The sequence below is a fragment of the Glarea lozoyensis genome, assembly GCF_000409485.1.
Source record: "Glarea lozoyensis ATCC 20868 chromosome Unknown GLAREA12, whole genome shotgun sequence".
In the NCBI taxonomy this organism is placed as follows: domain Eukaryota; kingdom Fungi; phylum Ascomycota; class Leotiomycetes; order Helotiales; family Helotiaceae; genus Glarea; species Glarea lozoyensis.
In genome coordinates this window covers 60,923-84,160 of record NW_007360986.1, presented here as the reverse complement: position 1 = coordinate 84,160, position 23,238 = coordinate 60,923, and the positions used below count along the sequence as shown (strand labels likewise).

At 45.0% G+C, this 23,238-nt stretch overlaps 9 protein-coding genes across 9 annotated transcripts; 4 read left to right on the top strand and 5 right to left on the bottom strand.

The window, feature by feature from the left end:
• Positions 1 to 16: 16 nt before the first annotated feature.
• Positions 17 to 592, top strand: GLAREA_10482 (uncharacterized protein; the record flags this gene model as incomplete). The annotated part of the gene is made up of 1 exon (XM_008079583.1): positions 17 to 592. The coding sequence occupies one exon, from the start codon at positions 17 to 19 to the stop codon at positions 590 to 592; it is 576 nt and encodes a 191-aa protein (XP_008077774.1).
• A 448-nt stretch (positions 593 to 1,040) lies between these two features.
• On the bottom strand, positions 1,041 to 2,474 carry GLAREA_10481 (uncharacterized protein; the record flags this gene model as incomplete). The annotated part of the gene is made up of 1 exon (XM_008079582.1): positions 1,041 to 2,474. One exon carries the CDS (start codon positions 2,472 to 2,474, stop codon positions 1,041 to 1,043), a length of 1,434 nt encoding a protein of 477 aa, XP_008077773.1.
• Positions 2,475 to 3,046: 572 nt separating this feature from the next.
• GLAREA_10480 (uncharacterized protein) lies at positions 3,047 to 4,156 on the bottom strand (the record flags this gene model as incomplete). The annotated part of the gene is made up of 1 exon (XM_008079581.1): positions 3,047 to 4,156. One exon carries the CDS (start codon positions 4,154 to 4,156, stop codon positions 3,047 to 3,049), a length of 1,110 nt encoding a protein of 369 aa, XP_008077772.1.
• A 1,446-nt stretch (positions 4,157 to 5,602) lies between these two features.
• Positions 5,603 to 6,284, top strand: GLAREA_10479 (uncharacterized protein; the record flags this gene model as incomplete). Its single annotated transcript, XM_008079580.1, has 4 exons — positions 5,603 to 5,688; positions 5,843 to 5,930; positions 5,987 to 6,204; positions 6,248 to 6,284. The coding sequence occupies 4 exons, from the start codon at positions 5,603 to 5,605 to the stop codon at positions 6,282 to 6,284; spliced, it is 429 nt and encodes a 142-aa protein (XP_008077771.1).
• A 2,269-nt stretch (positions 6,285 to 8,553) lies between these two features.
• GLAREA_10478 (Galactose oxidase, central) lies at positions 8,554 to 10,710 on the bottom strand (the record flags this gene model as incomplete). The annotated part of the gene is made up of 4 exons (XM_008079579.1): positions 8,554 to 9,377; positions 9,435 to 9,700; positions 9,754 to 10,441; positions 10,524 to 10,710. 4 exons carry the CDS (start codon positions 10,708 to 10,710, stop codon positions 8,554 to 8,556), a joined length of 1,965 nt encoding a protein of 654 aa, XP_008077770.1.
• Positions 10,711 to 14,677: 3,967 nt separating this feature from the next.
• GLAREA_10477 (uncharacterized protein) lies at positions 14,678 to 16,090 on the top strand (the record flags this gene model as incomplete). The annotated part of the gene is made up of 6 exons (XM_008079578.1): positions 14,678 to 14,940; positions 14,999 to 15,164; positions 15,218 to 15,578; positions 15,654 to 15,744; positions 15,800 to 15,978; positions 16,053 to 16,090. The coding sequence occupies 6 exons, from the start codon at positions 14,678 to 14,680 to the stop codon at positions 16,088 to 16,090; spliced, it is 1,098 nt and encodes a 365-aa protein (XP_008077769.1).
• A 451-nt stretch (positions 16,091 to 16,541) lies between these two features.
• On the bottom strand, positions 16,542 to 17,484 carry GLAREA_10476 (6-phosphogluconate dehydrogenase C-terminal; the record flags this gene model as incomplete). Its single annotated transcript, XM_008079577.1, has 2 exons — positions 16,542 to 17,380; positions 17,442 to 17,484. 2 exons carry the CDS (start codon positions 17,482 to 17,484, stop codon positions 16,542 to 16,544), a joined length of 882 nt encoding a protein of 293 aa, XP_008077768.1.
• A 1,272-nt stretch (positions 17,485 to 18,756) lies between these two features.
• Positions 18,757 to 19,977, top strand: GLAREA_10475 (Six-hairpin glycosidase; the record flags this gene model as incomplete). The annotated part of the gene is made up of 2 exons (XM_008079576.1): positions 18,757 to 19,277; positions 19,329 to 19,977. 2 exons carry the CDS (start codon positions 18,757 to 18,759, stop codon positions 19,975 to 19,977), a joined length of 1,170 nt encoding a protein of 389 aa, XP_008077767.1.
• Positions 19,978 to 20,738: 761 nt separating this feature from the next.
• Positions 20,739 to 22,690, bottom strand: GLAREA_10474 (Cupredoxin; the record flags this gene model as incomplete). Its single annotated transcript, XM_008079575.1, has 3 exons — positions 20,739 to 21,804; positions 21,855 to 22,372; positions 22,421 to 22,690. The coding sequence occupies 3 exons, from the start codon at positions 22,688 to 22,690 to the stop codon at positions 20,739 to 20,741; spliced, it is 1,854 nt and encodes a 617-aa protein (XP_008077766.1).
• Positions 22,691 to 23,238: the final 548 nt, after the last annotated feature.

The following is a 23,238-nucleotide window of genomic DNA, read 5'->3' as shown; positions in this document are numbered from 1 at the left end:
AATTACATACATCACAATGTCCTGTGCATCTAGAATCGTGGGAAAGTCAGGTACACCTGGCTACTCTTGCACACCGGGCTCCGTTGGCTTTCTCCCAAATATCGCTACCTGCAGTAATGCGACCAACGTTTCCATTGGAAAGCCTCTTTATATGAGCACCGCACCTGGACGTGCTTGCGCGGTCTCGACAAATTTCACCCGTACGACTACAGGTGTTGATGTTTTAGCCGTCAGTCCTGAGAATCCGGTTTCCGTTTTTCAGTCCTGTTGCGGCGTGGGCAATACCAAAAGCGAGAATTACGTGAGGAGCGGGTTTGGAGTCACTGGCGGGCCATGTGGATACACCTTTTGCAACGTCACTGACCAGGTAGCTCAAAAGTCATTCTTGAGCTGTCTTGGAGAGAAGGCTCCTGGTATCAAGGGCGATTGCTTTACAAGTTACATATCGGGATCGAATTTCATCACTTTCGACTCTAACACCCCACCCAGTGCCAGTACCACTGCAAAACCTACTTCGGGCTCGACAAAACTCGTCGGTATTGGCATGATCACTTGGGTTCTGATGGCTGTGGTTGGGATCGCTCTTCAGTAATTCGGCACAGGCTTCGTCCTATTCGGAGTTGATTATGTCTATCCCCTACAACACCACTCGCTGTTACAGCTTTGTCTTTATTGGAATCCCTCCTCTTTGGTCTACATGGTTTTAATCATCGATGGGGCATTTCGAACTATCAGACACAACGCTTCGTTTACACATGATTCAGCACTCGATCATCGAATTTCCCTGGGACTTTTTCTTTGCGAATGAAGTTGGAGATGGATCGAGTTGATAATTAGCTATGAACAATTATTATCAGTGAGGATGGTTATTATTCAGGTTCAATGAGGTTCGAACAACGTAAGTCTATTTCTATTCTAGAATCTTGTATGTCGTACTAACATTCAATAGCCAAGCCCGCCGAGTGAAAGAGCGTACAAACCCATGGTCCAACATGCTAAAACCCCACGACGACGTTATCACTTCCATGAAGAGGTACACTCTACATGATGGCACATCCGTAATCCAAGCATCCACCACAACGCGGAATTCTGTAGCCTTCGATCTGGTTGACGCGACGATGGCTTGGACTTCCTTCCCGTCGTCCATCTTGGGTCATTAACTCCGATCGAGTTGTCCCATTCTCACTCCAACTATACTGCCGCCGCTTGTGTCTTCGCTGATGTGCTGGTTCGGGGGTTGACAAACCACCGACCGCGTGGGCGCCGACACTACCAATCATTCCTCCCACGGCATCTGATGAAGAGCCTTGGACTTCAAGACGTTCATGACAAGTGGAATTTCGTGCTGGGCGTGCCGGGTGATCTTGTCGCAAATCTTTTGCATCATCAGTTAGAAGTGAAGGATCACCTCTTCTCCATCGAGCAGTCTGGAACTGCGTCGCTTGCCACTTGTCTTTGCGCATGCTCTGCGATACGCCAGGCCACACACCGGTATACACCGGCCAGTCAACAGCTTTTTGCAAGGCTTCTTCCACGACGACCATGCTATTAGCCCAGTCCGGCCCGTGGCCATCATATGCAACACCCCCCTTACTCGGATCTTTCAGCCCTTGACATCCGAGACATCGACACCTATACACATCAAGGAACGCATGAAGCATTTCATGTGCCAAAGTACAAATCAGGTGTTGCTCATGAGTCCCCTTATAAATTCTCGGGGCTGCAGCGTCAAGATTGATACACAATCCCGTCCCAGAGTGTTCATAATGACCGTATTGGCCACTTTCCACCCCGGTGTATTGAACATCCGCAATCCGGTTCATCAAACTCCCGAAAAAGAAAGCCTCGTCAAGGACTTTGGACCAGCGTCCCAGCAACTCTCTACATTCACTTCTGCTCCTTGTATGGGTCAACGCGTTGAGGGTGTTAAGCGAGCTTGCGCTTAAACGTGTGGCCAGTGGAGTACTCGCTTGATCTTCCAGTATTCGAGGAATATCTCGTGAGCAGTAGCTTCTTCGCTTGAGCCGCTTGCCTTGTTGAAAATGCTTGTCAATTTGGGGATGGGACGACTTCATTATCGTTGTTTGTGGGGTTGGCTGAGCATGTGACTTCTCTGGGATTGCTGGAGGTGGTTTGGTGGTGGATGTTGGGGTATGATAATTATCCAGGACCAGTTTTGGCACGTATGGCATATCGATAGCGCTGATGTTGGCCATATCGTGCCTGTCAGTCGTGGCTTCGATGAGTGTTGTATGGGGATGTGTTTTGTCCTTCTTGTACTCTGTGTTGCCTTGTTGTTGAGTTGCAATGCATATTCTATAATGTTTTTGTTGTGCAGCAAATGTTTGTGGTGAATGATTGCTTGCACATTCAGTTTCCTGGTGAATCATGAGACTTTCTCTATGTTGACTACATAGCTTTGTATAGCCCATGTCAAAAAACGCTTTGTTTGCATTTTCATTGAAAGAAGTCATGTTTATCACAATTACAAAGTGGATGATCGGCTGTTGTAAAATCTGCTATGCCCAGCATCTGCAGATAAATCAACAAAACTATTTCGTTAGAGAATAGGCCTTTTGAATCATAAATTTTGTTTATTTATTATTTGGTGAAGGTTATCTCTTGTTAGGACTCTTCCTTGATGATGGGAGGAACAGCTGTTTCACGGTCTTTATGAATAGGGTAATTATCATAAAGCTATTGTGGCACTCTTAGTTGGTTATTCTAATAAGACAAAGCAACGAAAAGTATGATTGTTAGAATGCTCTGTTTCATAGAAGCTGTTAAAGTTCCTTTGTTGCAATTTTACATTTTGAGATCAGACCTAGTCACATCAACACTTGGTAGTCACGTGGCTGCGTCTTCTGCTCAAAGATTCTTGCGAAAAGTTGGATTTTAATGTTAGATTGAATTGTTTTGTGAATATTTTGTATTTGAGTATGTTATTCTATTGGATGAAAGGAGAGAAAGGAGAAAAAGGAAAATGTCTTGACTTCGAGAAGCATGTTTTGGAAGGAAATTATGGATATGGGCTGAATATTCCAGTCTAGTAATCTGAATCTGATCCATAGTTTGATCCGTAGTCTGATCCAGAACCACTGCCGCTGTAGTAAGAGCCATCCGAGCCTCCGCTATAGGATTCCTCTTCCTCTTCCCTGCCCCTACCTCTGCCACTGCCCGACCCCCCACCACCTCCACCTCCGCCTCTACCGCTTTTTCTGCCTATCATTCCTCCGAGAAAGCCGCTACCGCCGTCTTCGTCGTCGCTGCCGCAAATCTCGAAATGATCGGGAAATCCTGTCTCAGGATTGATACGTCCAGTGGGCTGGCCACCGCCACCGCCACGGGAAGGTCCACTAGAACCTCCTCTTGAGCCTCCTCCTCGACTGCGTCTAGACTGACGTTTATTCTCACAGACCTCCATCGCTTCATCGATATCCTCTGGAGAAAACCCCCAATTTTCAAGTTGTCTTGTATTTGGAACCCAACCCTCAATATTCTGCTGAGCACTTGCGACAATATTACACTCTACCGGCCAACGAACCGTAGACTGCAACGCCTCCTGAAGAGCTACAATAACATTGCACCACGCAGGTCCATGTCCACTAATCCCCTCGCCGCCATTCTTCGAATGATCCACAACCCTCATCAAGCAAGGCCTACATTTACAACGAAATATGCCGAGGAAAGCATGAGACATCTCATGCATAACCTGGCAAATATACCACTGCTCGCGCGTACCCTCATAAAATTCCGGCAGCTCATCATGCAAATCCACAATGATCTGTCGTCTCGAGCCATCCCACCCAGATTTGAACTGCGCATACGTCAGTATGCCCGGCGAATCAATCTTCGTAAACACCAGTGGTCCCACGGCCCTACGAATGGAGTTGAAGAAGAATGTGCGATCGAACATTTCCATCCAGATATCTAGCAGGGTTTGCATCTCAGATTTGTTCCAGGTTTCGGGTAAGGGGCGGGTGAGGTAGTCGAGGTGAGCGCCGGAAAGGCTTTCGCGCATGGGAATGCGTGATTGGGAGATTAGGACGGGGACTAGGTCGAGGACCTTGTAGCCCGGTTTTCGTTCGCGGAATTCGCCGGTGCGGCGGAAGTCTTCAAGGGGATTGAGGTGACGACCTATTCCTAGAGCTGGCATGTTTAGTGATAGTTAGTTTTATGTGATGGTTAGTGATGGAAAATGACGTTGTTTGTCTGAGCTAGTAAGACTCTTGATGCTTGCAGATTCGAGGGGCAAGATTTACAGACAAAATGTTACTTGGAAGGTGTTGTTCTTATGAACAGCGTTGTCAAATTATTAGCTCAAAGACCTGTTGCCGTTCCTTTGTTGATTATCCTCTGCACTTGCCCACAGACCAATGGTTATTGTAAGCGAAGTTAAGATTGTATCATCTTTAACACCAAAGTGGTGTATTGTCAATGAGTTTAATGAGAGACTGATGATCTGGCCACAAATTCCACGTAACAGCTTAGAAACCTTCTGACCGGGAATGCAATATAGATTTAAACTACAGTATTGATCAAGCGGGATTGATGCTTTTCAAAAACGCATAAATGGAATGGTTAAATCACTTGTAGGCTATGTTGAGCACCACCCACTTGACTTCATAAAACGTACTTCAAGGGCCTGACAATGGAAAGTGAAAATCAAGCGCGTTTCGTCGGTAAATAGTAGGTACTTGAGGTCATCTCAAGATCAATGTAAATATCGTGTCTTACTTTTTCGATAATATCGATTTTATCCAGCAATGTTTTAAAGGCTCGTCTCTTCCAGACGAGAGTATAGTCCTTAGATTCATGTGATATAAATGATTCTGCTTCCTGGTGGACACTATGTTTGACGAAACATTTGGCCTATTCCGTGTCAGATAAAGTAAAGGATGTGTTAGTACTTTGCACCGTAAGATGAGCTTGCCAAGTCATATTTAACAGAACCCATTTACGAGACACGCGATATTGAGTCAGGTTAGGTAGAACAAAATTGTTTCCAGCTGCCATTAATTTCATCCACAGCAGAAGTGCCACAATTTTACACTCGATGCCAGGAGAAAAGTCTCCGCTTGACTATTTTTGAAGGCTAAGTTAAGTCATATTTGGCTTCAAAGAAGCTTAAACTGTTGACACTGCCTTCGCTTACCGCAGCGATACTGCCTAGATTAGTCAATATTACTATATAGGTATTGTAGTGCGCGATCTTTGTATCCTTGGCTTTTGTTAAAAGATCACTCCCCAGGAAATCGGCGCTGTTCTTTTGGACACATTTAGAGCGCTGATTCTCGCCTAGTTTCGATAGTTAACCTCCCACGTCTAACGTCACGTCGAAAGTAGAAAATAAATGACTACGCGAATTCCATCAAGACGAAATTAATACGAAGAACAGGTGTTCACTTTTTCTCCGACTTAAAAACAAGCTGTTCCTCTGTCTTGAAATTATCTTCGCCATCTTCTTACATCAATCTTCCCATAAAGCGACTTTGACCATCGAGACTTCTTAGCTAAGAAATTTACATTAGCTTCTCCCTTGGTCAGCTTTGGCTGTTAAGGCTACTCAATCACGACAACTTCATCTGCAGTTCTCGCCACAATGTATCTCTTCTTTCTAGTCGCACTTGCGTTCTCATCTCTAGTCTGGTGCTTCCCACAGGGTTCAGAGCTTTCAGAAGATATTTGGTACGAAAAGAATACTGCTTTTGACGAGAACGTCATCTGCTGCGACCAAATGGCGCGAAACTGGGGTTACGGGGACAAAGACGCCTTACGCCAACACCGAAAAAAGGAATTTTAGGTCACTCACTTCATTATTTACCTATCCTAACCACCGTAGTTACTATTTGGGACCTCACAAAATAGATCCCGGTTGCGAGAGTTTATATGGCTGCGAAGACGACACTGAAGTAATTCTTTGCAATGATGTAAGACTATAAGATCAGAACTCTTGTACAATCCTCAGTCACTAATTATGATATAGTCAAACAAACAGGTCTTTCCTGACCGAAAATCCATTGGGAAAAAGATGCAAGCTGTGTTAAATCAATGTACTAAAGATCCTAGTCAGAGCTCCTTGCCATACGTGGATCTCGTTGAGCAACAACAATCTCCTACTGCTTGCGGCGAGAACTTTGAGAAAGATATTCCGGAGCAATGGAATGTTATTATCCGAAAATTCCAGAGCGATATCTTGGGTTAGTGAGTGGCTGTACCTAACTACTGCGTGTAATTATCAATACAGTGGAGCAGATTCTGTGGGTGACGGCGTTGAAAATTAGGATCTTTCTTTACCAGGGTTCCATATATATTGAGCTCGATCAACTCGTTATATCCTAAACAGACCTAGTCCTAATTAATATTCCTAATTATACATAATAGTATATTATAACACTATAATTATAGACAAGTAATACGAATAACCTGTCCTTAATGTATCTTATTGTAAGTTTATACTTAACTTAACAGTAAATATATTAAAGTATTCTCAAGATGTTTTGTTTATATAGTTCATTAATGAAATTAAACTCGTGTAGGAACAAGTACCTGTTACTACTAAAATCCTGATATATATAACATTATTAGCTACAAGCTTTTCAAGAATCAAGATACATTAACGTCCACTAGAGAGCTACTGTAGGGATAAATCAATTCACACTACTCTTTAGTTAGTAACTTACGATGATTTAAAAAGGCTGGGAGAAAGATTTAGGAGTGAACGATGCTTTTAAAGCACCGGTGTTGCAAAACAAAGTGCGTTGTAAGTGTCATCGATGTACCGTTATCGACAGGTTAAAAGGTGAAGTTCAGTGAGAAGCGTAGCGGTATACTAAGCGGCCTTGCAGTCTTTATTTGGCTTGACTTAGTGTGCATATTGATCTAGCCATGTTGCTCCACCTATTGGCATTCTTTTCCAAGGTCAAGTTCTTTTATTCGAAAGTTATATTAAGTTTGTCAGTTTTAAAGTAAACGTGTTTTTGTTCAACAAGTGCTAAACGAAATTAAAACTGAAAACCTCACTTTTAATGAAATTTGAATAAGAATGTTTAGACCACTGTTAATTCAAATATTGAGAGTCAATCCTGAAGCCAAAGGTCATATGCTCATTTTGCAGTATCGAGCTCACAGGCTTGGTAGGATTGCCAAAGTGGCACATATGAGTCAATAACTTCGTGAATGTACATACTATCATAGAAGCGAGGTACTGGCTTCGGCTTACTCAAATAGGACTCTCTCTCTTGTTTCTTCTAGTTATTTTCCATTTGTTCCCACAAATAATCTTTGATACATATCCCTAAATCCCAGCTAAAAAAGACCATACTCGGCTTCTCCTCTGTTCGCCATCCATCACCCCGACTACTCTACAATACTCTATTTACATCTCTGGCAAGCATGTATCTCACCTTTGTCGTCTTAATCCTCGCCTTCACGACCCCAACTTTCTGCTTACCGACTGTCGACACGAATATAGTCAGTCGTAGTCATCCAGCTAACATTCTCTGCTGCCGCGACATCGGCAAACCCTGGCAGTACGTAACATTGCACGCTTCGATGGCCCAGCACAAGTTATGTAAGTTACTTGCTGCAATGTTCTTCACGTCTAATTTGAACAGGGACACAGTAGGGACGTTTGAGGTCAGGCCAGGCTGTCAGTCTGTTAGTGGCTGTAACACTAATGCCGAAGTGCTAGTCTGCAACGATGTATGCCAGTTCTCTACCCAGTTTGTACTGTACGGTGCTGACTCTTTCGTAGACGGACAAGCCAGTTTACCCCCCAAGAAAACGAATTCTCACTGCTATGCATGACATTGTTTTGGTTTGTCCTGGACCTGAACCTTTAAATACATTATTCCAACAGACTTGTGGACAAAACTTTGATACCCGATTTGAGTACAACGTTATTATGAAGAAATGCTAAGTAGAAGTGGCTGCTTGACTTGGGGATTGACTACTTTTAGTTGCATTTAGAATTTCAGAATCCATTATGGGTGGCTAGGCTGACAGTGTTTCTGAAGTTAGCACGAGTATCTGAGGGAGAAGCTGAAACGTCTCTTGGCCATACTTTTGGAGATGATAAATACATTTGCGGGCTAATGCCAATCGTGTTTTTCTCGAGAGTCTGTCTATTGTGTAAAAGTGAATCGCAATCGTCACTAAATTTCAGTGGGCCTGGAAAACGCTGCGAACACGTGAATTAATCGTAATTTGTAGAGACAATACAATGCAAGAATATTGACTCTTAGTATGTCTTGCACATCGCCCCAAGATGTCAAAAACTAATTCGGCTTGAGATGATCGTGCAATTATATCTTGTAAGTCAGTTCATTTGTGAGACCTGTTCAGTGGTGAAAAAAGAAATAGCGCTAAACGCTACCCACAAGTAGTCGGGCGCAAATTAAGTATGGAATTTAAATAGCTTTATCGAAAGCTTCACCATTGACATGGTATCATCTTCATCAGCTTACAAAATCTCTTTCATCATCCCCCATTAAACCTATTGTAATGTCCGACTCATTATGTACATTTTAATACAGTAATAAAACCCAAAGACTATAAATGGTGATAGTCATTCACCGCTCGAAAGTTACGCTCCCCGGTCAGTGTACGTCCCAAAGGTGATACTATCGGCCCTGCTGATATTGGTGATGGTCGAAAAGTTTCTCGGTCGGTGTTACTGCGCATGGATGTTTGCACTGAAAATCCTGACCGGCTTGGAGACGGTCTTGTGCCAGTGTGTGGCGACTGGATATACTTGGAAGCTCGGTGTGCAGGATGGTCCCTATCATTGACTTGTCTCATTTGCAGACCATCCCCTTTAACGAACTTGAAGTTTTCCTGCTCCATCACATAGTGGGTGCCATGAAGTTCAACTGGTTCTGGTGTTGTCGGTAATTGGTGAGAAGAACGGAAAGAGTGTGTGCTTATGCGTTTTGGTCGATACGAACGGGAAAATCTGCTCTCTGGTACTATATATTCCTGTGCGACTGGCAAGTGAGGTAGTGACTTAGAGCTAGAGCTAAAAGACCGAGCTGACATCTGTGGGCTCACTGGAATTCTTCTGCGTCGCAAACACAGACATGCGCCCAAGACAATTGAACTAACGAGAACAGAGCCACCAACTGCAATGCCGGCAATAGCACTTCCAGCTAGCTTGATTTCTGTACCTGATGCTTTCGAGCTGCCAGTGGCACCTGGCACTGCTCTTGTAGGTGTTCTCGCGTCGATTTCTGCTCGCTGAGCAAAGTAGACACCCAATTCAGGATCTTGAAAGCCTGTCGGTGGCGCCTTTAGCGCTGCTCCTCCGGACGATGTACCTCCAACAATATTGATAACCTCAGGAGGTACGGTATAATTCCTGATGGTTGGATCGTATGCTGAACAGGGAGTTAGTGTCAAGCATAAGAATACTTAATTGCGGCAAAAGCACTTACCTTCCCAAGCACGACCTCTTGTTTTCCCAATGTCAGAGTTATGAACACCCCATTGTTTAGGAGTATCGCATGTTCCGTTGACTGGGAAAGTTCCTCCAATGACAAGCATTTGACCTCGGTTGACAATATTGCATGTCAAGGAATGATGTGGGGAGCCAGGACTTCCTTTGTAATAATTTACCCATTTGAAGCTCGGCAGTGAGAGAATCCATAAATCATCAAATCCTACACTGTCGTCACCGAAGCCAAGACCACCATATAGATAGCTATTAAACGAGTCAGTATCATCAAAAACTAAGTCCATAGTTTTAACACCCACATATTATATGAAGATTGATCATCCGACCAAGCTGAGTCCGCGCAGAAACGTCGTCGATTTGGAGGAACATCACCTGTGGCTGTTTGAGTGTACCATTTAGAACTACGAATATCGTGAATTCTAATGGTATTCATCGGTGAAGCCACCATTGTTCCATTTGCGCTCGATTCAATTCCTCCGAAGTGCACCAATAAGCCGTCATCGCTAGCAGGCACATAGGTCATCACGCCTTCTGCTCGACCCAGGCTATCCGCTGGACCGGTGATGTTTTGGAACTTATTGAGCTCCATATCATATTTTACAAGCGTGTTTGTCGCCATTGGTGGGCCTTTCCATCCTGGCACTGAAGTATTGCTCAGCCATCCACCATAAACGAATGCTTGACCGATCGAAGAGACGCTTACACCAGCACCCCATGATACTCCACTGATATCACCAGTTGGAGTTCCTAAATTATCCCATTGATTCTGAAGTACATCGTAAGAGTAAACGTTTTGTGGTGAGGTGGGAGGAGGGTCGCCAATTGTCTCTCCACCATATAGGAAAAATCGCTTGTTCACGCCATCCGCCCAAATCTGACCACCGCTAACACTCGGTATTGTCGCATTTTTAGATAGATTTGCCCACAATACTGGCATTTCAATCTGCGGTGGGCTTGTAGTAAGGTCGTGATAGGAGAGGTATGGATCTAGAAAACAAATGAATAAGTAAGTCAAGTTCAAAGAGAAGAGAAGGTGGCCAAGTAACGGTCCATCAAATTGAAAACTGACTTGTGAGGTTTGCTGGAGATGTTGCAATCGAATCTCCAAAGTTCACTTGCCCTCCATCGATGTATAATCTCTCATCAATGACTGTAGTTTGATGTCCAAATCTCCTGCAAAAGTTGGCTTTAGGATCTTTTTGTTGAACCGAGGAATGCGCAAGTACAAGAAGCAAGACAACATAATTCGAAAACATTTTGATGCACAAGTCCAACAGCTACTACTACTCCGCCGCCCCGATTTGGTACAATTGACCAAAGACTTAAAATATGACTACCATAGGCTAATTGGAACGAATCGTATGTCAGTAATAAGTTGAGGTGTTATTTGGAAGGGCGATGGCTATTCCGTAAAAATAATGACAATATGTTTTCTTGAAAAGATGACAATGTCGGGCTCAACAGAGTATGCAACAGCAAAATCTTGAAATTCCGAAGGAGTGTGGGGTATTCTGCGAGGTGATGAATATGAAAGGAGTCATACGAGGAGGAAGGGTCTAGCTATGATCAAAAGTAAAGCGCGGAGATAGGAAGGCAAGGATGGATGAAGGATCGGTTCAAGGTCATCCATCTATGCGTAAGAAAAGCAATTTCCACCGACAAATACTAATAATCATCCGACGGCTCACCCGTTGTGAAGGGTATTCAATTTTTTTGTGCTTCAAATTAAGGCAGAAAAGCCTCCCACCCAGTTCTGGGGGCGGAGCAGCCGCAGGATGACTGCAGCTTAATACCATCCGATTTTTGGTCTGAAGCGAACAAGTCCCGGATACATGTTGAATAGCTGAGATCCAGCTATAATAGTGTGTTCCTACTCTCTACTAATCGCTCGAACAATCTCATGTATGCACGGGGTTCGCCATCTTCATTCCATGGGTCTAAAGCGATAATTGACACTGTTTGAACATTAGGTGGGTTAAAGTGTTCCAATCAATACCAGCGTTCTTGCTGAAACAAATCGGATACCCCCAAAAAACATACATATCGTTTGTTTGGTGTTAGAAGTGAGATTGGTGGTTGAAGTATGGTTTCAAAGCTCCTGGGCGAAGGATTACGAGGAGATTTCCGACCGCGTGGTTGAAGCGAGCGAGACAGACTAGGATTTAGTGCTTAACATGTGTTAGGTTTAGCGCACCTACCACTGGTTCTACCCCTAGCAGCCCTATGAATACGAAAGATGGGGGTGTCGCTTAATTGGGACGAATTACCTGTTAACAACATAAGAATCCGCATAGTACTATTCTCTACACCTGTTTAACACATTCTAAGCTGATTCATGACGAAGAGATTTGTTAAAGTACCAGCTGCTCAGATTATAAGATGGTCTAGATCAAATCTCGCTTTACCGGATAGAGTGGCGATCATACGCAGCGCGTCGCCCCGAGATATCGCTTACGGGCAGCCCACCGCAGCGACTAGTTGCCAGGAATGAATTGGGGAAAAAGTTCATCGGTGGTTTTAAAATGCTGGATATGCAAAAAGCCGTTGGTGGTTGTTTTTGGCAGGTATCTGGATGTTACCTTGTCATCTACTTTGGCTTCAAAAGTCGCGATACTTCTACTTTCTGTCCTCACCATTTCGTGAAGTTCCAACGGTTGTGCGATCACCTTTCCGAAGGATTGATCCCGCAAATCATTGTATTCCTAAGGCGTGGTTCATACAAGATTAATACGACCCTGCGATGGTGAGCGGCTGCGACGAAGGATTTGGATGATCGATTGACCCCTGGGAGTTCTTGACACGCCTTGAGTCTTACACAATTTTTTTGAAATTTGATTTCAACTCTGAAGTCTGCAACTGGTTTCGAAAAGCGGGGGTTGAAAGTTCTCGCGGCTTGCACCGAGAAGCTTCTCCATCATTTTGTGTGTTATGGTTTGGCAGTTTGGCAAAGATTTATGAGAAGAATAAGAAGACCATACCTGTTTGTTCCTTATCGCCTGATGGCTACCGGTAAGCACACACAACATCGTGAAGTGGCACTTATGGCAAAGCATGCTTGGTGTTCGCGAAATTGCCACATTACAATGAAAGTCGGCTAGGTGAAGAAATACTTTCGCAACATGCTTTGACCAATTATTTATGTAGTTTGGTAGATGGAATTATGTGAACAATGGTCATGTATGATTTCTACCTATGCTTTTTTCTCAGCAAACCATCAACAAACTTGTCAAAAAAAGGGGTAGGATAGATACAGTCAGAGTAAAGATAAGTTTGTTCTTTTTTTGTGAGAACTCAACTTCCAGAATCTTTTCAAATAATTTTCTGTTTCTAAATATAATTTAGGGCCAGGCCAAAAACCGCCAAACCGAAATGTTGAGGAATGATTCCAAACTGGCCCGTTGAAACAAGGATGCACTTAACCTATTTTTGGTTGATGGATCTCCGGATCGGTGCTTGAAAAGGTCATTACTAAAGGAGGCTAAAAAGCTTGTACAAAGTAGAGGCAAAAGTGTTTTCGGCACTTATCCGACATCCTTCCTACGACAGACAGAAGCTTTTGACCTAACAATTTTGTCGCCGAGAATAATGGCTTCCTTACTGTACGGAACCGATTCATGATTATAGCTTTTGGACAGTTGGAAACGCCAGACTTAGATATAACAATGTTGGATGCGACTTTTAACTCCAAATTATTTTCGAGAGACTTACCGAACACAGATCTGCGAGTCCACGAGGATCCGTTGAAGATTACAAATGGCGCCCGCCACCACGAGCTTGCAATCAGAAGATCCAACCGTTTTTCAGTCGATAGAATTTCGACTTAGAATCAAGGCGAAAATGCGACTCCCGGAGTCGATCTGGGGATGAGGAGCGACACGAGCGAGACATTGAAAGCTTTGACCTGGCTACTTATTGATATCGCACTACAAACCCGATGTATGCTCAAGTTTTTCGGCTTTTTGACTAAATTAAGTCACTTCTGATGCTAAAGAAACAAGTAGTCGTGAACTTCCCAAGATATATGCCAGATTGATCGGAGCTATTTAACCACTATGTTCAGACACACAGCTCACTAGAAGACACCCAAGAAATGGCTTAACTTCGATAATGATCTGCCAGCAAACAAAACATCCATTTCGAAAAACCTGGTGTCCTTGCTTGAGATCAGTCTTCAGCTATTTTAGAACTCCTTTTGTCTCACCACGGAGTGGTCGATCAGTGGCGGCCGAAACTGAAGCGAAGTACAATCAGATATTCTATTTGAGGATTGAGTTGCTACGTCACTTACAAAAAAGAAATATAGAGTAAGAAAACAAGAACCTAGTAAGGAACAGAGCCTCTTGCCAATTTTGAGGTGTAAAAGTTTAGATCAGACTGATAGAATGTCACGTAATCCGCGTATGCCGCTCACAATCAGAAAATTTATGCACGAATTAGGTGGATAAAAACTTCAAAATAGTAAATTTGCTAGATTATAATTACATTTGACAGAACATGCCGAAAAAATGAAAATCGTTTGCTCCTTTGCTCCTCTGCAAGTCGAAAGATTCAATCAATAACCAGGCAGAGACTCAAATATCACTACTCGGAAGAACTATGTTACCAACAATCAGACCTCTTATTGAAACTCAAAACAAGAAACCAGCATACCTTTCCCGCATGAATAAAATCCCAGAGTCCCATCTGTGCTGCCGAAGACGCACGCCTCTCCTTCAAGCCATCGAAATGAAATGAGCATAGAGCCGACTCGGTTGTTTCCCTCCCTAAGGATTGTTGCATGCCGGCCCCACGCATACGACCAGGTTATTTCCCCTCAGTTGCGTCTCTTCATTCGACGACATACATTTCCAAATCTTTATCTTCATCGGGAAGCTTGAATGGGACGTTTCATATCGTAGTAGCATATCTCGCATTTGTTCTGGAATGTGATAATATATGTTGTGATTACTGACGGTGAGTGCGTTCGCCCATCGAAGGATATTTCAATTTGTTCAGATGAATTTTGTGTATATATTGTGTTGTTATATATTAGTTCACCCATTTATATCCTCGAATAATGCGTTGTTTGATTAAGCTTGCGGATTTGGCTGTCGGCAATCACTTTCAGGCAACCGAGCCGCAGATCCTCGAGATGCCATACACTTAAGCAATTGCCATTTCTTGATTTTGCACCTAAGAGTCTTTCATACGGAACACTCAGTCTTTGAATTTGCAAGTGTTGAAATGTATCGAAACTCTGTTCTCCTGGTCCTCGCCAGCCTTGGAATTGGCAATGCTCAACTCAACCCCAACCAAGGCGCCGCCATGATGCGCTTCGCGTGCTCACAGCTTGTTGTTGAAAGATTGGATCCCCTAGTATCTCCCGGAGTCATCGGGTCTCCGCATGTTCATCAAATTGTGGGCGGAAACTCTTTCAATGCGTCGATGGCTCCCGTTGCATATGATCCGCCTTCGCGCTCAACATGTACCAGTTGCACCTTCAGCGAGTATGAATGGCAGAGATCTCTTAGTGATGTTTGGTCGGACACTGACAAGAGTCGATAGGGATTTCAGCAATTACTGGACAGCGGCATTGTACTATAAAGCAAGAAATGGCACGTTCAAGAGGGTAGGGCAGTTTGAAAATGGTGGTCTTGTTCAGAATGGCGGTATAACAGTTTACTACATCCCACCGTACGATGGAGTCAGCAATGTCACTGCTTTCCGACCGGTAAGTGACTCGTAGCAGAGCAAAGCAAAGGTGTGGAATTGACACCAAGCTAGGGTTTCCGTATGCTTGCTGGCAATCCCACCTTACGAAGCACAGCAGGCGAATCTCGTGGGATCTGCCATCGATGCTTCGAAGGCGATAACTTTACTCCCTTCGGTGGAGCTCCATGCACAGGTAACGATACTTCCGCATTGCCAGATCACTTTTGTGCTGGTGGAATAAGGACAACTGTGACTTTCCCAACCTGCTGGGATGGTGTGAATTTGGATAGCCCGGATCATCAAAGTCATGTCGCTTACTCCACGATTCCGTTTGAGCCATACTACGAACCTTTGGCAACACGACCTTATACAGCAGCACAGGAAAGAGGAAAGTGTCCCGAGGGCTTTCCGGTGAAATTGCCTCAATTGATGTGTGAGTAGAAGCCTCGATTCAAAACATTGTTCTCCCTCAGAACATGTCCGACAACTAACTCAAATATCTGTCTAGATGAAATAATGTGGGAAACTCGGCCGTTCAACAAAAAGGAACTGTGGAACGAAGATGGATCTCAGCCATTTGTATATGCCATGGGTGATGCGTAAGTTTATCGTTTTTACAACATTAGATCAATATCTCACTCTTCACCCTCTTAGCACTGGCCACGGACAGCATGGTGATTATATTTTTGGTTGGAAAGACGATTCCCTCCAACGCGCAATCAACGCCAGATGTCGCAATGATAAGTGCAAAGAATTGAAAAGCCAATCGAACGAAGCAGCAATGAGCTGTACGGTACCGCAGACCATGAAAGAAGATGTTGAAGGAAATGAATGTAAGTATGATGGATTATTTCATGGGGTAAGATCGTTCATCCAAAGTATATCAGACTAACGGATCGCAACACAGGGCTAGAAGAACTCCCTGGGGGCGTGATGGTGAATTGAGCGATAGAAATCTTCGACTGTGCGTTTTTCTAGCCGACCATGATCCTTACTATGAATGAACACATATCGCAGGTCCAATGGATGCTTTCCGTTTTTGATAATTTTAGATAAATCCCCCCTGATGAAACTACCACTTTATCTGCCGATACACCTATTGTCAATGCTTGTCCACAGAATGATGAACAAAAACTTATCGCTCCCACGTTATATGGACTCTACTCGGTATGTTCGGCCCCATAGAATCGTGAAATATGTAGCAGCAGCCTGGCCCAGGGTCTTTCTTCAGACGGTATGGTAGAGTGTAGGTCAATAAGCTGCACTGGATGCGCTATATACGTGCAAAAAACTCATCGACCCCAAGTCGTTTGGATGGTTCTCACTTAACGACGTGCGTACGACGCAATCTGGTGGAAACTTCCGAAAGTGGCCAATTTGATATGTGGAAATATATTTACTGCCCGATGGCTTGACTTCGTTTCGAGCCTGTGATAATAGCTTTGCTGAAGGCGTAGCGAACTCTGTCCTCCTCAAGTGATAGTAGCCCGGCTATCGTGGTTCCTTTCGGACTGGAATATTTCTCTCTTAGCACAGCGGGGTGTTCACCATTCTCCAACAATTTCGCCAAGGATATCAACGACTGCGTCAGCATTTTCTTTGCATCAGCTCTCTTCAGTCCTTCGCTTACAGCTCCGTCCAAAATTCCGTCAAAAGCCAAGGACAGATATGCACTCGAGGCTCCAGCGATGAGACCACCAATGTCGAAGAGATTTGGAGCAACTGGAGCAATTTTCCCAACTTGCAAAAACATCCAGTCGGATACCTCTTCCATCTCTTCGGAAAATGAAGTTTCCTCAATTACGGACATTGACTCTCCATACTCAGCAGCAATGTTCAACATGACTCTCTTGAGAAAAATCTCTTTCTCGGTAGGGGGTGAGTTTTTGCCGTAAATTATCTTTTCCAATTTTTCGACTGGTGACCCAACAAGAACACTGATTACAAGCTTGCCCTTTAATAATTCAAAGACTCCGTCTTGACTCAGTACTGTTTCCGCCATATATGGCTTACAAGCCAACATGACGATATCGGCTTCTTTCATGCCTGAGATATTATCTTTTTCAAGCACTTGTAACCATCCTTTATACTTCGCAAATCTTTGCCGCAAAGCATCAGCGGATCCTCGGCTATTGACAGTGGCAATGAATTTTGATATCCTAGGTTCTTCACCAGCAGCTTTTGACAGCACGCATGATTCCATAACGCCAGCAAGAATCGCAGACCCCATTGTCCCTGTGTTTAATGTCAGAATGTTGGGTTGCAGCTATCTAAGGACATGCATCAATTTCCTTACCACATCCTATGATGGCCAACGTCTGTCCAGTTCTTGGAGCCATATTTGTGCGCTTAAAGTTGTTAATGAGTTACGATTTGACACGGCAGATGAGAAACCGAAGCAAAGAAACACACGGATCAGTGGTTCGTGTCGATGTTGAAGTGCAACCAGACTAGAACAAGCAGAGCGAGATCGTATCAAGTAGTGATGGCTTGAATGATTTTAATGCAGGCAACTATGTTTGTATAATGAAAAATTGAGAGTCTACAATCCTGAAGGTTACATTATGAAGGTGGGAGACCGAGGAGCTTGGACCACCTGATCAGCTTACATCACGTGATATATCTGTCTTCTCCTTTTCGCGACCTTTTCTGTGTTCTTTGCTTGTATGCGTACAAAGGCAACCAAGAGAGCACATTTGAATGTTGGCGGTTAGGCTTGCTTCTTTTTATTCGAAGATCCTCTTCCTCTCTTCACATATTCGGGGCTGTCGCATGAAAAATCTCCAGGGAACACTCCTGTTTCAAGATCTCCATCGCTCGGTGCGTTGAAACCGCGCAGTGGCGGAAGCGAGATGACTGGACTTGGGCACAACGACCCCCAAGATCATTTGATGCCAGCATCTCCAAAGCCCAGGCTCTCAGCATGCGAAATACAAAGTGCATGAGAAGCAGACTTCGTACCGGCAAGTATCTTGGACGTTGCAGTGTGGCTTGGATCTGGCGGTAGATTGGTCCTTGCACGTCGATCAGACCGGAACATTAACCCCCTGTCTGTTTCCATTTTGGGACATTTTGAAATTAAGGATAACTGTTTTAAGGACGACGACGACCAGCTGCCCAATCAAAGGGTCTCCATGTCTCTGGGTCACAAAAGATTCCGTCTGATACGCAACCAGAGCTCTAAGCGACCCCCACTCCCTGACCTTGGACGATAATCTTCAGATTGTTCATCATGCCTTCAGGAAGCTTGTCCAGAGATTCCAACCAAAAGTGTCAAGCGTCTAGCTCATCTTGTCAATCCAGCACTCGAAACGCTGTTTCTGTGGATAGCAGGCCGTGAGGTCCTATCAGCGATGTTGACTCCCCGGTGAAATCGGGAGGGACTTCCATAACCAAGATGTCATTGCCATGCTAGACGCGGCGTCTCAATTGAAGCTGTAAGTATATAGTCCGTTGGGTATCCTTCACCATCAAAGGTCAAGTCCTTGATACTTCATCACACTCTTTTTCGGAAGTTGATCGATTTGACTCACGTCTCGACTACTACCTCACATTCGTTTTTAAACGTCACTCCTTATTTTCTCACATTTTTGCATATCTTCATTTACATAATGTTTTCCTCAACAGCATACCAGATTCTTGCAGCTATCGTACTTACCAACGGACTTTCCTCTGCACTACCAACACCAGAAACAAGTCCAAATCCAAATTGGCAACAAATCGGCAAAAGACTTAATTCGAGAGCATCAACACAAGATTACATTGCTTACTCAGTTGCCGGGATCAATCAATTACAGACTTGGTACTCAGCTGCGACTGGCATCTATGGAGATGTCACAACTTGGTGGAACAGCGCAAATGTCATCACAATGTTAGCCAATTTCCAGGAATACTTTCCAGATCACGTGGCACCAACAACCAATTCAATCTTTCCTACAACCCTCACTCAAGCACCAATCGCTAGTGGATACACTGGCTTTCTTAATGAATTCTACGACGACGAATTGTGGTGGGCGATCGCATGGATTGAGGTGTACGATGTCACCAAAGATGAAAAATATCTGGACATGGCGGCTCAGATATTTGAAGATCCAAAGAGCGTCTGGGGTCAAGCGAAATGTGGTGGTCTCTGGTCTGTCTCCACGTCTTGACTCTTCTCACTCTCAGCTCTAACATCATCCAGGTGGGATAAATCACACACCCAAAACGGCGCCGTAGAAAACTCACTCTACCTAACCGCCGCCGCCAAACTCGCCAACCGCCGCCCCAACACCCCCTCCCAAGGCTACTACTACAACGAAGCGCTCAAAGCCCACGACTGGTTCCTCGCCTCGGGCCTCATCAACTCCAACAACCTAATCAACAACGGCCTCGACTTGAACACCTGCCAGAATGATGGCGCTGCCGTATTCACTTACAACCAGGGCATCATTCTCGGCGGGCTCACCGAGCTCAGCTGGGCGTCTGGCGATGCATCTCACATCGACCTCGCCAACACCATTGCCATGTCCGCCATCAACGCACTCACCGACGAAAACGGCATTCTCACCGAGGAATGCGAGGCCACGAATACCTGCAACAGAGATCTCCAGCAATTCAAAGGCGTCTTCGGACGGAACATCCAATTCATGTTTAACCGCGCCGCGTTGACCGATGATATCAAGACCACCTATAAGAACTTCCTCACCCGCAACGCGGACTCGATCTGGTCGAATGATCAGGTTGATAATCAGTTGGGTCTTGATTGGAGCGGTCCGAATTCCATGTCGACGATTCAGACGCAGAGTTCGGCTTTGGATGCTATTGTTGGGGCGGCTTGTGTTTCGATTTGAAATGTGGTTGGGGATTGGAAGGAGTTTTTGTGTTTAATGATACCCATGGATTATGCTTTTGGTTTTGAGAGGACTCTGGAAGTGCTAGAATGGTTGAAGTGGCTTGCTAGATGCTTGGTGAATAATGACTAGACACATATCAGAAGCTGTTAGAAATAGAATTTTAGAATTTTTCATCCTGATATGTCTCTCTAGCTAACTTGAAATCGGTTTGCAGCTACATATTAGAAGCTGTTAGAAATAGAATTTAGAATTTTCAAACTTATATGTCTCTCTGACACATTTGAAATCTTCTTGCCTTACCGGCCTCCATTGTAAGATCATTACCACATTATCGCTTGTCGTCTATGCGATTTTGATGGCTACTTACGTGAATAAATGGATTTCTCCACGAACATGTCACTTAGTTGCGATTTGTGAATAACATTCAATGCACAGTACCACTAAAAGGATTTCGTGCTAGGAGTTGATTGTCAAGTGTGTTATTCCTTAGCAATATTTCTGGAACTCACCTACTGACCCTCGCCTTTGGAACGTGAAGCACGAGTCACAAGCTCATACAGTAGTATTGTTGAAAATGAAAAAGAGAATGAAGTTCCCTTCGTCTTAGGAAACTTGTGTAGCAAATCCAATATAATTACATTTCATCATGTGGCGCATCCAAACATGATCATAACCCAAAAATTATCCGGAACAAGGTATCCGCAAACATCCACCCAACATAAACCATATAAACACCACATTCCCAAATTCCCCCCTCATCAACCCACCCCCCCCCCCCCCCTCCAAAAGCTAACCCTCTGCCCCTCCGCCCAAGCACCCCCCCTCTCATTCCCCCTCTCATTCCCCTTAAAATGCACCACCCTCGGCGCATGCGTCTCCTTCCCGTATACATCCCCCCCAAACGCCAAATACCCCTCGACCTCCGGCCACCCCACGCGTCCCAGCAGCTCCTCCTCATCCCCAAAAACCCACACCGTCTGCATCCCCATAATCATATGCTGCAAGATATGACAATGCACCATCCACACCCCCACCTGAGTGACCCTCAACCGCCACGCCCGCCACCCCATCGCCGTGCCATTCCCCGTCGACGTCGCGTAGCGGTATAGCATACTGGTGTCCCTGAGCGGCGGCTGGTGCCCGCGCGCGGCCCAGGACGCGTCGTTGGCGGTGCCATTGAACGTCCCGTTGCCGGAGCCCAGGTCCCAGAAATGCGCGCCGTGGGCGTGGAAGGGGTGGATGTCCAGCCCGCCTTTATCGGCGCCTGTGTTCTGGATGACGATCTCGAGGACCTCGCCGAGGCGGGCGGGGAAGGTGCGGGTGACGGGGTCGATGCCGTTGTTTGCGAGGGCGCGTTCGAGGCTGGGGTAGGGGAGGCCGGGGTTGGTGGTGGTGTTGGTGGTGTTTTCGTATAGGGCCACGAGGTAGGGTGTTTGTGGGAAGGAATCCGTCCAGTTGTAGGCATTTTGTAGCCAGACTGTTTGGCCAGAGACTTTTTGGTGGACGGTGAGTGTGATGCGACGGGTTACTTCGGCGGAGGTGGGGAAGTCTCGGGATGGGTGGAGGGGAGCGAGATCGTCTAGGAAGCCTCTGGTTATGTTGGGTAGGGTGAGTGGTGCTGTTAGAGGATTCATTGGTTTGGTTGCTGGTTTTAGACCGTATTGCAAGACTGCGAAACTTCTGGCGACTGATGGACGATCGCGGGATTCGACTTGCATGAAGTAGGAGGACTTCTCGGGGGCGGCTTTGGTTGTGAGGAGGACGCTGTATCTTTGACCACCTCCAATTTGGAGTATGGATGTATTGTACGGTTGGGTGTAAGACCTAAATTGGAATTAGCTGACATCGAAATATCCCAAGAATATTGCACTTACCCATCCGCCTCAATAACAGTCAAGCTATCATGGCCTTCAAAGGCCAACAACGCAAAAGTAAGCGCCGTAGCTCCAATAAACCGCAACCGGTACGTTTTTCCCGGCTCGACAGAGACCATCGACAAAGTAGAATTGCAAGTAGCATCACCCGCTGTAACATGCGAAATCCCACCTCCTTTCCCATTAACCAAAATCATAGCAGTCTGCCCACTCCAAACGAGCGGATCAGCAACAAGTCCCTTTTCAATGACAGCATCATCTTTTGTAAACATGTCTTGCAGAAAGATGATCTTATCCTCATCATACTCATACGGGATATCAAGATCGTCCACGATCAACGGTCCCGTAGCAGAGACAGCTTGAAACCCAACATGACTATGGTAAAAGTATGTCCCAGCCATCCCATGTGGTACGTTGATCTCGTAGTCGAAGAAATGCGCGGGTGGGATTGGCCATTGGCTTACTAGAGGTGTTCCATCAGCGAAAGGGGATACGGCAAGTGAGAGACCATGCCAGTGCTACAGATTGTCAGCAACACTTAAGCACAATCTTTCGTGGAAGCTTACCATGGTCAAATTGGCATCAAGCATGTCATTGTATACTCGAATCCAATAAGTCTCTCCCTCTGTAAGCCTCAATTCTGGACCGGGCGATGTTCCATTGACGAGAACGGTGTGCTTCGCAGGGTAACATGATTGCGAGTAGTTGGCGGCTGTGACCCTCAGCACGGCATCTGGGATGAAGGAATCGTCATGAGTACATAGTTCTCCAGCATTAACGCGCGCCCAAAAGCGAATGGTTGTTAGAAGGTAAAAGAAATAGGTCGAGGAGCGCATTTTGCGGTAGGGTGTCTTTTCGTCTACTTAGGTCTGTACACAAGAAGTTTGATATGTTGAGAGTAAATTTAGAGAGCATCTCTAGTATATAAATAAATGCTGCCATATCGGGGAACAAACAATTCCGGGAGTCCGGTGAGCAGTTTGGGTGTATATATTACGACATAATCCGCTAGCGTTAGAGTTCAAGTAGCTGGAATGCAGATCAGGTACAAGGCGCGAAAATGTTTCAAACTCTAACTCACCAATCACATACCAACTCTACAGGGCCCAAGAAAGATCGGCTAGAGCATTAACGATTGTAGCTGGAAGGCCGAAAAACTTTCCTTGTGCTAATAAGCACTAGTGCACCGATGTGATAATTCTTAACACATTGACGTCGTTATACGACTAAGCGGGTATCAAGTCCACGTGCTGAGTCTTGAGGATTATAGCAACCTAACAAGGTTAACAAAAGTGCTTTGTTCAATATTGTAACAACTTGGGGTAATTGGAGATTGGGATATGAGTGAACCGGGTCTGGACGTTTGGCTGACTTGATGTCGTCT